This window comes from Lycium ferocissimum, chromosome 2, assembly GCF_029784015.1.
Source record: "Lycium ferocissimum isolate CSIRO_LF1 chromosome 2, AGI_CSIRO_Lferr_CH_V1, whole genome shotgun sequence".
Taxonomy (NCBI): domain Eukaryota; kingdom Viridiplantae; phylum Streptophyta; class Magnoliopsida; order Solanales; family Solanaceae; genus Lycium; species Lycium ferocissimum.
This window is the reverse complement of record NC_081343.1, coordinates 46,069,576-46,081,272: the sequence shown is the minus strand read 5'-3', so window position 1 is coordinate 46,081,272 and position 11,697 is coordinate 46,069,576. Positions and strand designations below refer to the sequence as shown.

Sequence of the window (11,697 nt, the reverse complement as noted above, 5' to 3'; positions counted from 1 at the left end):
GATGGTGTATCAAACGATTAATTTAATAAGACCCTTGAATACCCTAAATTGGATTAATTTACTTTTTTCCCAAACAAACACCAACTTGTAGATGACCTTCAACAGGTCTAGGAGTTTAAAACAGGATCCACATTTATTGAAGATAGATTGATGCAGCCATGGTTTTGCGTTTATTTTTTTTTATTTTAAAAAAACACAGTTAAATAGAAAAAAAACCCATTAATATTCGAATTTCTCTTACTATTTTTATGTTAAATAAAAGACAACAAGATATGTTAACGTTAGTCAATGAAGGTTTACCTAGTTATTAATGCTGGAACAAGTGGCATATTTTTATATTACTAGTAAAATACAGACTAAAGAGTAATGCACATAATGTATATTGTAAACTTGTAATCAAATTTTAGACCAGCTTGAAAAAATAAAAAATTTCACCATATCTAAAACTGATTTCTTTTTTCCTAACTACTATTACACGTATTTTTATCTAAAAGTGTTTCACTTTTAGTTTCATTTCTAGTTTTAATTTTTCACAACTTCAATTTACCTTTAGAACTGGTTGATTGGTTAACAGACTAATCATGTAGAGAAAAATAATATAATGCTTATTAGTGTAGTGAATGATATCATTGAAATAAAATTATTCTGCTAATAAAATTATTTTTACTCCACATAATATTTCAGTTTTAGGAATACGGAGCTAATAAAGTCAAACAATTAATATAGTATTAAATTATTGATTATTAATTTTCGTGTACTAGTATTACTTATGCAAATTCTATGTGAAATTAATTTCTTTAATGCGGCAAACCAAACGACAGGAATGCTTATCGACCATGAAACTTACATACAAACCGCTTTCTTTAGGCAAAAGGGGCCAGTCGAGTAGTAGCAAACTATTTTCTTTTTCTTTTCCCCACAGTTAGTAAGGGGACCCTTTCCACTAGCCTTTACTAACTTATCCTTATCTCACTTCAATAAATTATACTATAACCAAAACACTTAATATTAATAGTAAGATAGAAAAAAATTAATTAATTTTATTTTGATTTTTTAAACTGACAAGTAATTTGAGATATATATTTTTAGTAATGTGAAAAAATAATACGGGATAGAGGGAGTATCAAAATTAAAAACTATGGAAAGAGAATTACCACGTGGAGATTTGAAGTTCAGATAATCAATCAAATGAAAGAACTAGATCCCAACTTAGCAAAAATTACTAATCTCAGACCAAATGTAAAAAACAGAAAATTCTGATAGTTTATACTAGTAGTACTACTTCATATCCAAGTTATTGGAAGACCATTTCATTTTACTTTTGTCATTTCCCCCTGCCCAAAAAAAAAAAAAGAAAAGAGGTTTGAATTGAAATTATTTAAAAAACTCTCGTGACCCTCTCACCATGTTCTTTCTCCCTCCTTCACTCCACCACCATTACATCTCTCTCTCTATACTATTTTTTCTCTCTGTTGCTCATCTTTCTTCTAAGTAAAGCTCCATTTCACCATAAAAATCCAAAATCTTCTTATTTATTTCATCATTTCTTCTTGGTATGTCTCATAAATATCCCTTCACTTACTATTTCTAATTTTAAGAGCTTCTTTAAGTGTGAACTGCATTTGTTGCTTAGGTACACGAAACCCCAAAAAAGAAGTTTTTTTTTTGCATTTTTTTCTGAGTTACAGCTGTTATTATGTTGTTTTGTTACCTGGGGTTTTGTGTTTTTGTTTTGTCCATTGTGTTTTTTTCGATCTACTTCACTGTTTATGAGTTCTTGTTTTCCCCCCCAATGTGTATTATTATTCCAAAGTTTGAAACTTTCTTGTATTTTCTATAGTTTTGTGCTTTTGATTTTATGGATCTTGGTGTCGGTTCTTGTTTTGTAGAAAAAAATTGCTGGTTATTTGGTGGATGGTAAGGAGCTTGCTACTTGTCTAATTTTTTCAGTTTTCTTTGAGCTTTATAGCATATGGTGCAATGTTGATCATATTTTTGTGATTCTGTTGATTTTTGTTTGGGAATCTGTTGACTATTTGTTAAAATTGGCATCTTTTTTAATGTGTGGGTATGTTTTTTTTGTATCTGATTCAATTTATGCTTTGGGACTTCTTTGATTTACAGTGATGATGGTGTTACTAAATTGGTCAGGTAACTGCTGAAGTTATTGAAGATTACCATTTAATTGAGGAGTTGGATGGTCTTTGTGAGAGTTGTATAGAGTTAAAGATTACTTATAATTTTGGAGCATGACTTCTGATATGCCACCAGTTAGTATGAGGTCAAGCAGGTCTTCGTTTGGCTCGAGTAACGGATATGAAACACCTTCTCATTATTCTTTTCCAACCTCAAATGGGGATGATTATGATAGTGATGGTTTCAATTTTGCTCCACCGTAAGTTTGTTTGTTCATTTTTTCCATTAGATTTACTTCTTTGGTCTTACTTTTTACACTGATATGAAAATGGGAATTGTTGTTTGATGATGTATCTCCTAACTTGCAAGTTAATTTACCAACTGTGTTTTGCCTTATGTAATGTGCAGCACTCCAAACACCCTCTCATCAGTTCTGTCACCTGAACTTGCTGGTGCAATACCATATATTGACAGATTCCAGGTGAGACATGACTCTTCGGAAAAAGAAAGTAATTTCAGTCTGTATGCACACAACAAAGATTGGAGTGACTTTTTCCCCCTTTAATTCTGTTAAGAATGACATGACAGACCTTAATTATGCTTTTCGGAGAGGTAATTTAGATTCTTTGTGATGGTAGGTTGAGGGGTTTTTGAAGGCTATGCAAAAGCAGATTCACTCTGCTAGCAAACGTGGGTTCTTTCTAAAAAAATCCGTTGGGCCCCAAGTTCGAGAAAAGTTTACATTTGAGGATATGTTGTGTTTCCAAAGGGTAAGATTAAGCGCTTTAGCTGTTTACACTTTTTAAAATGTATCTCTTGGCACTTGCACACCTAAAACAACTTCATCCTGACAGGAACCCATCCCAACATCAATTTTGAAAATAAATGGTGATCTCATTAGCAGGGCAGTTAAGTTATTTCTGTCCATTCTGAAGTATATGGGTATTGATTCCTCTGATAGAGTGGCTCCAATCAGCTTGGATGAGCGAATCGAGCTTGTTGGCAAGCTATTTAAGCAGGCCTTGAAGCGGTCTGAGCTTCGGGATGAAATGTTCGCACAAATTTCAAAACAAACAAGGAATAATCCGGAGAGGTACTTTGACCATCAAGTTTACTGATTGAGAAATGGGAAGCTGATATTTTCCTCTTTCTGTTGATTGTTTTGTTTTTTTACTATATAATGTTATGCTTGCTTCGTACATACAGGCATTCTTTGATTAAAGCATGGGAACTAATGTACTTGTGCGCATCTTGCATGCCTCCGAGCAAGGAAATTGGTGGATACTTGTCAGAATATATTCATACTGTGGCACATGGAAGTAATACTGATTCCGAGGTTCAAGTTTTTGCTATAAATACTCTAAATGCGTTGAAACGTTCTATTAAGGCTGGACCGAGGCACACGATACCTGGTCGTGAGGAGATTGAAGCTCTCCTAACTGGTAAAAAGCTTACTACAATAGTGTTTTTCTTGGATGAAACCTTCGAAGAAATTACATATGACATGGCCACAACTGTAGCTGATGCTATTGAGGTATTGCTGAATTTTCATACAGTTGTTTACATACAAACAACTTCTTTTTTTTTTTGATAAATTTGATGTTAATGTTTGAGTTATGCAACAAGAAATATACATGGGATTTATAATTTAGTAGAGCTTAACAAGGGTTAGGAGATCCTTGTTTTTTTTTCCTCACTCTTTTATCCAAGAGCTAACGTCTATGTTTGACTCAGCATGAACTTTACATGACAACAACAATAACATACCCAGTGAAATCCCACAAAGTGGGGTCTAGGGAGGTGGAATGTGCGCAGACCTTACCTCTACCATGGTAGAGAGGCCAGCATGAACTTTACATGAGAGTTGGAAAATCTCTATTTATATGGGGAAACATGTAGGGCTGACTAATTACTCTTTGGTATTCAGGTAAAGTTTAATGAGAAAAATTGCACGGAAAAAAGTGGGATAAATGTAACTTCTTGGTTATTTAAAATGTGACATATCTTTCCTTTGTTCATGAAAGCGAACATTGCTCTTTAGATACTATAAGAGGGAGGTGACAGTGTGACTGGAGGGAGTAAGATAGTTCTGCATCTCCAAATGTATTCTTGAATGAAACATCTGAGCTCTTCCTACTTAAATAATTTTCGTAAAAACAGATATCCTTGAATAAACCTAATTGATAGATGATATATGGTCTAAAAATGTAATAGCAAAGCCTTCATTTACAATAGCTTAAACAGTTTGGACTTACACAACCCAATACTATAAGGCAATATTGGAGTAGCCTAGGCCATTATAAATGTTTGGACCTGCACAACCCATGTGGGACATGTTCTCTAACACCAAAACTTGCATTGCCAGTTTCGCTATCTCGTCCGTTCGTCTTTGTTTCTATCCCTTATATGGTTTCTTTATCAATCTTTGCTTCCTTCCAACATACATCTCATGTATGTTCTGAATCTGTTATTTACTTGGCTTAATATTTAGGTAGTAACTGACTTCTGCTCAGTCAAATGGACAGCTTCTTATAGTCTGTTCTCGAACCTTAACTTTTCTGTTATCTGTCTGTTGCTTCTTTTTCTTTTCTCTTTTCTTTTTATTTCTTAGAGTCATTTTCTCAAGACTCAGGAATTTTAAAATCTTGACTTACGTATAGATTTCTTAGTATCTCTAATTCTAATTTCAGAAGAGGTTTTAAGATCATTTCACATGGAATCACTTTTTTAATTTGACAGTCTTGATTTAAGAAGCCCTCTTTAAGCATTCTTAGTTTCTTAGGGAAACAGATATATTTAATGTTGGATAAGATGATGATGTTTTCCCTTTATAATTTTTGTGTGACACACTTTCTCTTTCAGGAGGTTGCAGGGATAATCAAATTGTCTGCTCATGCTAGCTTCAGTTTGTTCGAGTGCCGTAAGGTTGTTACTGGTTCTAAATCTCCAGACCTTGGAAATGGTACTAATTCCTTTTCTCATTATAAATTCTTTTAAGGTCAAATAGTCTGCATTCTAAACGTGTATATTTTCTGCAGAGGAGTACATTGGTTTGGATGAAAATAAATATATTGGAGATCTACTGGCGGACTTTAAGGCATCGAAAGATAGAAGTAAAGGGGAGATTTTGCATTGTAAATTGGTTTTCAAGAAAAAGTTGTTTCGGGAGTTAGATGAAGCTGTTACAGAGCCAATGTTCGTGCAATTATCATATGTCCAAGTATGTTAGTTTGCTTAAAGTTAATTCAGCTATACTAAATGTTTAAGTTCATTGGTATACCTTCAAATCAAAGTTGATTCTATTTTGTAAAAATATTTGTTGTGTTCACAGTTACAACATGATTACATAATGGGAAATTATCCAGTTGGCAAGGATGATGCTGCACAGATGTCTGCTTTGCAGATCCTGGTTGACATTGGATATGTGGATGGCCCTGAATCTTGCACGTCAGTATATTTTTTTGTTTTTTTCGTTTTAACTTTTGTTCCTTTCAAATTGTGCCTCATACTTTTCTTCCAAATTTGACTTGTCTCCAGTTTCTTACTCCTTTTTACCAGTACTTTTCCCTTCAAAGCCGGAACATGTTGTAGTGTTTATACCTTTCCTATATGCTAAGTTTGTTTAGTTGTTTATTCTAGTGACTGGACATCACTGCTGGAGCGATTTCTACCCAGACAAATTGCAATGACACGGGCAAAGAAGGAATGGGAATTGGATATCCTTTCTCGTTACAAATTGATGGTAAGATCTTTATTCTGGGTCTTCTTGGTCAATGAATAATGTTCTAAGAAATTGCATAGAAGTTCTTTTGTCGACTTTATCTTAATGATGTATTTTTATGCTTAACTACATTTTTTTCTCATTCATAATAAAATGTATTCTCTCATCAATACAACAACAACAACTACTCCTTAGTCCCAAACAAGTTGGGGTCGGCTGTATGAATCCCTTCTATTCCATTAAGCTCGTGTCATCACCATACAAGTGTTCTCCAATCATTATTTAGATTATTTATGTTTCCTGCATTTCTCAAAGTCATTTTTGTGAGCAGGGTTCTCGACTGTTGTCCCTGAATTACTTTTCAACCGCTCATTTTCTTCTATTTGTTTCTTTTTCTTTTCATTGTGGCTAGTTTTCCTTTTATTTATTTGAAATTATACTAACCAGCTTTCCCATGGTTTATGTTTAAATTACTTGGATGGTAGTTTATCCATGAGTTGCCTGTGCTTGTGAACTGCTACCAACATAAGGTTCATTCTTTCAATCTCTCTAGGAAAATCTGACAAAAGATGATGCCAAACAACAATTTTTGCGGATCCTGAGGACGCTTCCTTATGGCAATTCAGTTTTCTTTGCTGTTCGAAAGATTGATGATCCAATTGGACTTTTGCCTGGTAAAATCATATTGGGCATTAATAAGCGTGGGGTAAGATATAATGTATAGTGTTGCTTAACTAGTTTTGAAGTGAGATGTGTATTTGCTTTACTCATGATTTCTTCTTCTCCACAGGTTCATTTTTTCCGTCCAGTTCCAAAGGAATATTTGCATTCAGCTGAGCTCAGGGACATAATGCAATTTGGTAGCAGCAACACTGCTGTGTTCTTTAAGATGAGGGTTGCTGGTGTCTTGCATATATTTCAGTTTGAAACGAAACAGGTTCAAAGTGTTTCTATTACTGATGAACATGCTTATGTTATGTGTTCTTAAATTGTCATTGGATCTGACTCACTATTTTGCATAGCTTGACATCTACATTCTATGCAGGGAGAAGAAATCTGTGTTGCTCTCCAAACACATATTAATGATGTGATGTTACGCCGCTACTCTAAAGCCCGCTCTTCGGCTAATGGTTCTGTTAATGGAGATGTTCCAAATAATCTCAAAACTGCAAACACTGATATTAATGAAAGACGCATTCAGGATTTGTCTAGAGCCCTTGAAGAATCACAGAAGAAAGTCAATGATGTGAGTGCTATTTGTTGTTGTAGAAGAAACGTTTATGCTGTAAGCAAAGTTAGATTTCAAATGTTTAATGTAGAAGGTATATGCTGCTGGTAATATGAAAACAGGGACTGTTCTCTTTTGTTAACATAAGTTGACTTGCCATATTAGAATAGATTCCCCATCTCCTTCTATCAGTTGTCTCTCTGGTGAAATTTACATGACACCTGTCTACTTGCTCTACCCATTATGCATGCATCTATCTTTTCAATTACAATAGACGAATACGACGAGATGTGTTTTAGGCACACATTTACTTCAAGCTCATGGTCTTTGTATTGATAAGCAGTTGCTGGAAGATTTACATGAAAGGCAAAAACAAGAAACAGAGATGCAAGAAGAATTGGACAACTTAAAAGATAATTTGAGTTCCGAGAAGCAAAATTTAGCAGCGGCTGCTTATGATTGTGATAAATTCAGATCTTTATGCGATGAAAAAGATGCAGAACTTCAGGTATTTGTTAACTGTGCTTAAATTTGATTTATTGAGGCGATAATCATCTCATTGTATTAATCCATTCTTTACAGGCTGCCCTAACGGAGAAGCGAAACTTGGAAATGCGGCTTTCGAAGTTAAGTTCACAAGGTTTGGAGAAAAATATCACGAAAGAGTTGGTTGAAGCAAATAACCAGGTAGAGCTATAAATTTGTCTTTGGCCTTACGTCGCTGTCCAAATTAGTCAGTGAGTTTAATAAACCTACAAAACACAACTTATGTGGCTTTCACTTGCAGGTCTTACAGAAGATCCAGCAAGAGTTGAAAGCTCGTACTATGGAGTTGCGTACTGCAGAAGAAACGAAGAGGAGGCTTTTGAGTGAAAAAGCATCACTTGAGGAAAAAATCATAGGGTTAGAAAAGAAGAAATCCAGTGAGGTATGTTGCCTCAATGTCTCTGTGTTTAGCATGCATTCTATATTTATATTGATATTTTTATTTGACTGCACTGATTTTTTGGAGTACAGGTGGAAAACCTTCAGAAAGATTTTGAAAAAGAATGCAAGGGGCTGAGGCTCCAAGTTTCTGAACTTCAAAGGAAACTGGAAGAGGCCAAACATGACTTGATTGGTGCACAATCAGGTCTTGAAGCTAAAGACAAGGAGCTAGAAATGTTGCAGAATAATTTGAAGGAGCTTGAGGAGCTGAGAGAAATGAAAGAGGTGAATATCTTGTACTAATATTTACAACAACTATGCTTCAATCCCAAGCTAGTTGCTATCGGCTATATGATCATCCATCTCCATTGGTTCTGTATTGTAAGGATTCATCATTCAGTAACTAGTTTTCCCTGGCAGTACACTTACAATACCCTCTTCCTTTAGATGTGCTTGGAACCAGCAACATTAGCAAGTTCACATAGGCGGAATTTATACTAGATATTTGTGTCATTATAGATACACCATTTATTATGGTATATCAAACATCATATTTTCATTTTTAATTTGACAATTATTTACTCAGGATATTGATCGAAAAAATGCACAAACTGCTGCCATCTTGAAAATGCAAGGGGCTCAATTGGCTGAAATGGAAGTACTTTACCGAGAGGAACAAGTTCTGAGGAAAAAGTACTTCAACATAATAGAAGGTAAAATTTACCGGCCTTTCGTTATTTTGCGCCAGTGCCACTGACTTTTTTTTGTTTGTAGTTTTATTTGCTATTTCTATTTCTATTTGAAGTGTAATGTATGGACTTTACTCATGTCTCAGATATGAAAGGCAAGATCAGAGTATACTGTAGATTAAGACCACTTTGTGAAAAGGAAATTATAGCGAAGGAAAGAAATGCCATCAGAAGTATTGATGAGTTTACTGTTGAACATTTATGGAAAGATGATAAAGCAAAACAGCACATGTATGATAGGGTCTTTGATGGAAATGCCACCCAAGATGATGTGTTTGAAGATACTAAGGCAAGGGAAAAAGTCAATTGCTCTCTTTTAGACTCTGCTAGTATCTAATCTATGCATATTACCTAGCTGCTTCTAAGTTTGACACGTGGTTGGTGCAGTATTTGGTGCAATCAGCTGTTGATGGATTTAACGTTTGCATATTTGCATATGGCCAAACTGGATCAGGCAAGACATTTACAATCTATGGAGCTGACAGTAATCCAGGACTGACACCAAGAGCTATGTCTGAACTATTTAGAATTATGAAACGAGACAGTAATAAGTTTTCTTTCTCTTTAAAGGTAAACACTTCTGATTCTTTAAGAGGTTCTAGTAGGTTTTTATTCCGGCTTTAATTAATTTACTTAGTACATTAATTATGCTTCAAATTACCTTACCTTATAAAAAGGTACATTAATTGTGCTTCAACTTTCTAAATTCCCTCTTCGTCAATGAAACATCTAATAACAGAAATTGTTAAGACTCTGTATTTGAATGTTTTCACCTTCTTTGTTTTCTTTTCATATGATTTCTCTCCTTATTGGTGCTTATACCTGAATAGATGGACATCGTGAAGGCTCATTGTAAACTCATGATTGTTTGTGTACTTGTTCAGGCGTACATGGTAGAGTTGTATCAGGATACGTTGGTGGATCTTTTATTGCCAAAGCATGCAAAGCGCTTGAAATTGGATATAAAAAAAGATTCAAAGGTGATTGTTATTTAGAGCTTCTCAAATTATCAATACTTCTTAAGTCAATAATTCTTTTATAGTTCTCTTTTCATTTTGCCCAAGCTTGAATAAGCTTATGTTTATCTTTTTATTTTGGCTGTAACAATTAGCAAAATTTTGGCACAAACAGGGCATGGTTTCTGTGGAGAATATAACGGTGGTGTCTATTTCATCGTACGAGGAACTTAAGATAATAATCCAAAGAGGATCTGAACAGCGTCATACGACTGGAACCTTGATGAATGAGCAGAGTTCAAGATCTCATCTTATTGTTTCAGTTATTATTGAGAGTACCAATCTTCAAACTCAGGCAATTGCCAGAGGGAAGGTAGAGGCATCACAACCTTTTGCTTTCTTGCGACAATTTGAACTTGTGCAACCTTATATGATGCACATCCTAGGGGATTTCAAAGTGCTTTTTCTTAGTTTGAATAGGAAACTTTTTCGCATCCTGATAGTTTATTTCTTAGCATCTTTAGGTAGATCTTAGAGCAAGTATATCTTAATATTGTTATTTACCTAGACCCTTGTGATTTTGCCAATCAGTGTAATATGTTCACGAACTTAACTAATATAGAAACACCAAAAGTTTTGTTTTGTATCCTTAGCTTCTGCTTTATTCTTTTCTCTGTGTCTGCAGCTGAGTTTTGTGGATCTTGCTGGCTCAGAAAGAGTTAAAAAGTCTGGCTCTGCTGGCAATCAATTGAAAGAAGCTCAAAGCATTAACAAGTCACTGTCAGCACTTGGTGATGTTATAAGTGCATTATCTTCAGGAAGTCAACACATTCCTTATCGAAATCACAAGCTAACCATGTTGATGAGCGACTCGTTAGGTGGAAATGCTAAAACCCTCATGTTTGTAAACATCTCTCCAGCAGAATCGAACTTGGATGAGACTCACAATTCCTTGACGTATGTTCTTATTTGTGCATCTATGTTCTTTATTAGTTATACATGTCGTATTGTTTTATTTCTTGATCGTGTTATTCGTATTTAAATGAGTGAATAGGTTTCCTCCTTAAATTTGAGTGCTCTCTTTTAAGCCTTATATGATCATATGATGGTGCCGACTTGTAGTTAACTTATGTACTATAAATTTGGTTTCCGTGCTTCACAGGTATGCATCAAGAGTCCGTTCTATTGTAAATGATCCCAGCAAAAATGTTTCATCCAAGGAAGTTGCTCGTCTAAAGAAGCTAGTGGCATATTGGAAGGAACAAGCTGGTAGAAAAGGGGATGACGAGGAATTGGAGGAAATCCAAGATGAACGACCAACTAAAGACAAGACTGATGGTCGTTATTCGATGTAAAATAATCTAGAATTGAATGCGAGGAACGAAAATCAAGTTGTGAATCTTGTTTAGCAGCCTCAAAAGTTTGAGGAGGAATAGTGAAGAACTGCTTGTTCAGCTGGTTCGTAATGGTACTAAGTGGTTGAGATTTTCCTTCCCAGAATTTTGTTGTCTGGATTGGGAGGCTTAAAGAATTTAGCTTAGGGAGTCCTCAATCCTCATGTTGTATAGAGCTATATGTGTATATTATACTTAACAATCAATCAATGGTTACTTTATTCTTTCTCCCAATTTTTGTTGATAATTAGGCAAAGCAGCCCTACTTACCAACTGTATTAATCTGAAACAATTTTCTTTCTTTCTGATTTTACTTTTAAATATTTGGATCTGAATTTTTTTTTTTTTTCCAGTGATCTGAATGAAGTCTTCTTACTCGAAACTTACTGATCTCTATATATTACTAGAGTCTATATTCTGATGATTGATTTTGGTCAGATTTGATTTGCTATACGTACTCCGACCCAAAAGAATTGATTTTTATATCAGCATTTTCTTTTTGGAACCATAAAAGAAATTTCCATTTATCAGCTTTCTTACCTTTCCTCTACAAAGCTGATAAAAAATTCCCCTAGAAGGGGTTAGC

At 34.7% G+C, this 11,697-nt stretch overlaps 1 protein-coding gene across 2 annotated transcripts; it reads left to right on the top strand.

Annotated features, from left to right (window-relative positions):
• The first annotated feature begins 1,397 nt into the window (after positions 1-1,397).
• On the top strand, positions 1,398-11,345 carry LOC132040365 (kinesin-like protein KIN-14E). Of its 2 annotated transcripts, none has more exons than XM_059430998.1 (24): positions 1,398-1,553; positions 2,152-2,395; positions 2,545-2,617; positions 2,775-2,906; positions 2,991-3,229; positions 3,343-3,670; positions 4,999-5,098; positions 5,175-5,356; positions 5,468-5,583; positions 5,776-5,878; positions 6,411-6,563; positions 6,648-6,794; positions 6,903-7,103; positions 7,429-7,593; positions 7,668-7,772; positions 7,873-8,013; positions 8,103-8,297; positions 8,599-8,725; positions 8,848-9,050; positions 9,149-9,331; positions 9,646-9,741; positions 9,893-10,090; positions 10,403-10,674; positions 10,880-11,345. In XM_059430998.1, exons 2-24 carry the CDS (start codon positions 2,250-2,252, stop codon positions 11,070-11,072), a joined length of 3,798 nt encoding a protein of 1,265 aa, XP_059286981.1. In that variant the 5' UTR covers positions 1,398-1,553; positions 2,152-2,249; the 3' UTR covers positions 11,073-11,345. The 2 variants fall into 2 exon arrangements, with proteins under 2 accessions (XP_059286981.1, XP_059286989.1); XM_059431006.1 differs by having other exon boundaries at positions 1,401-1,633.
• Positions 11,346-11,697: the final 352 nt, after the last annotated feature.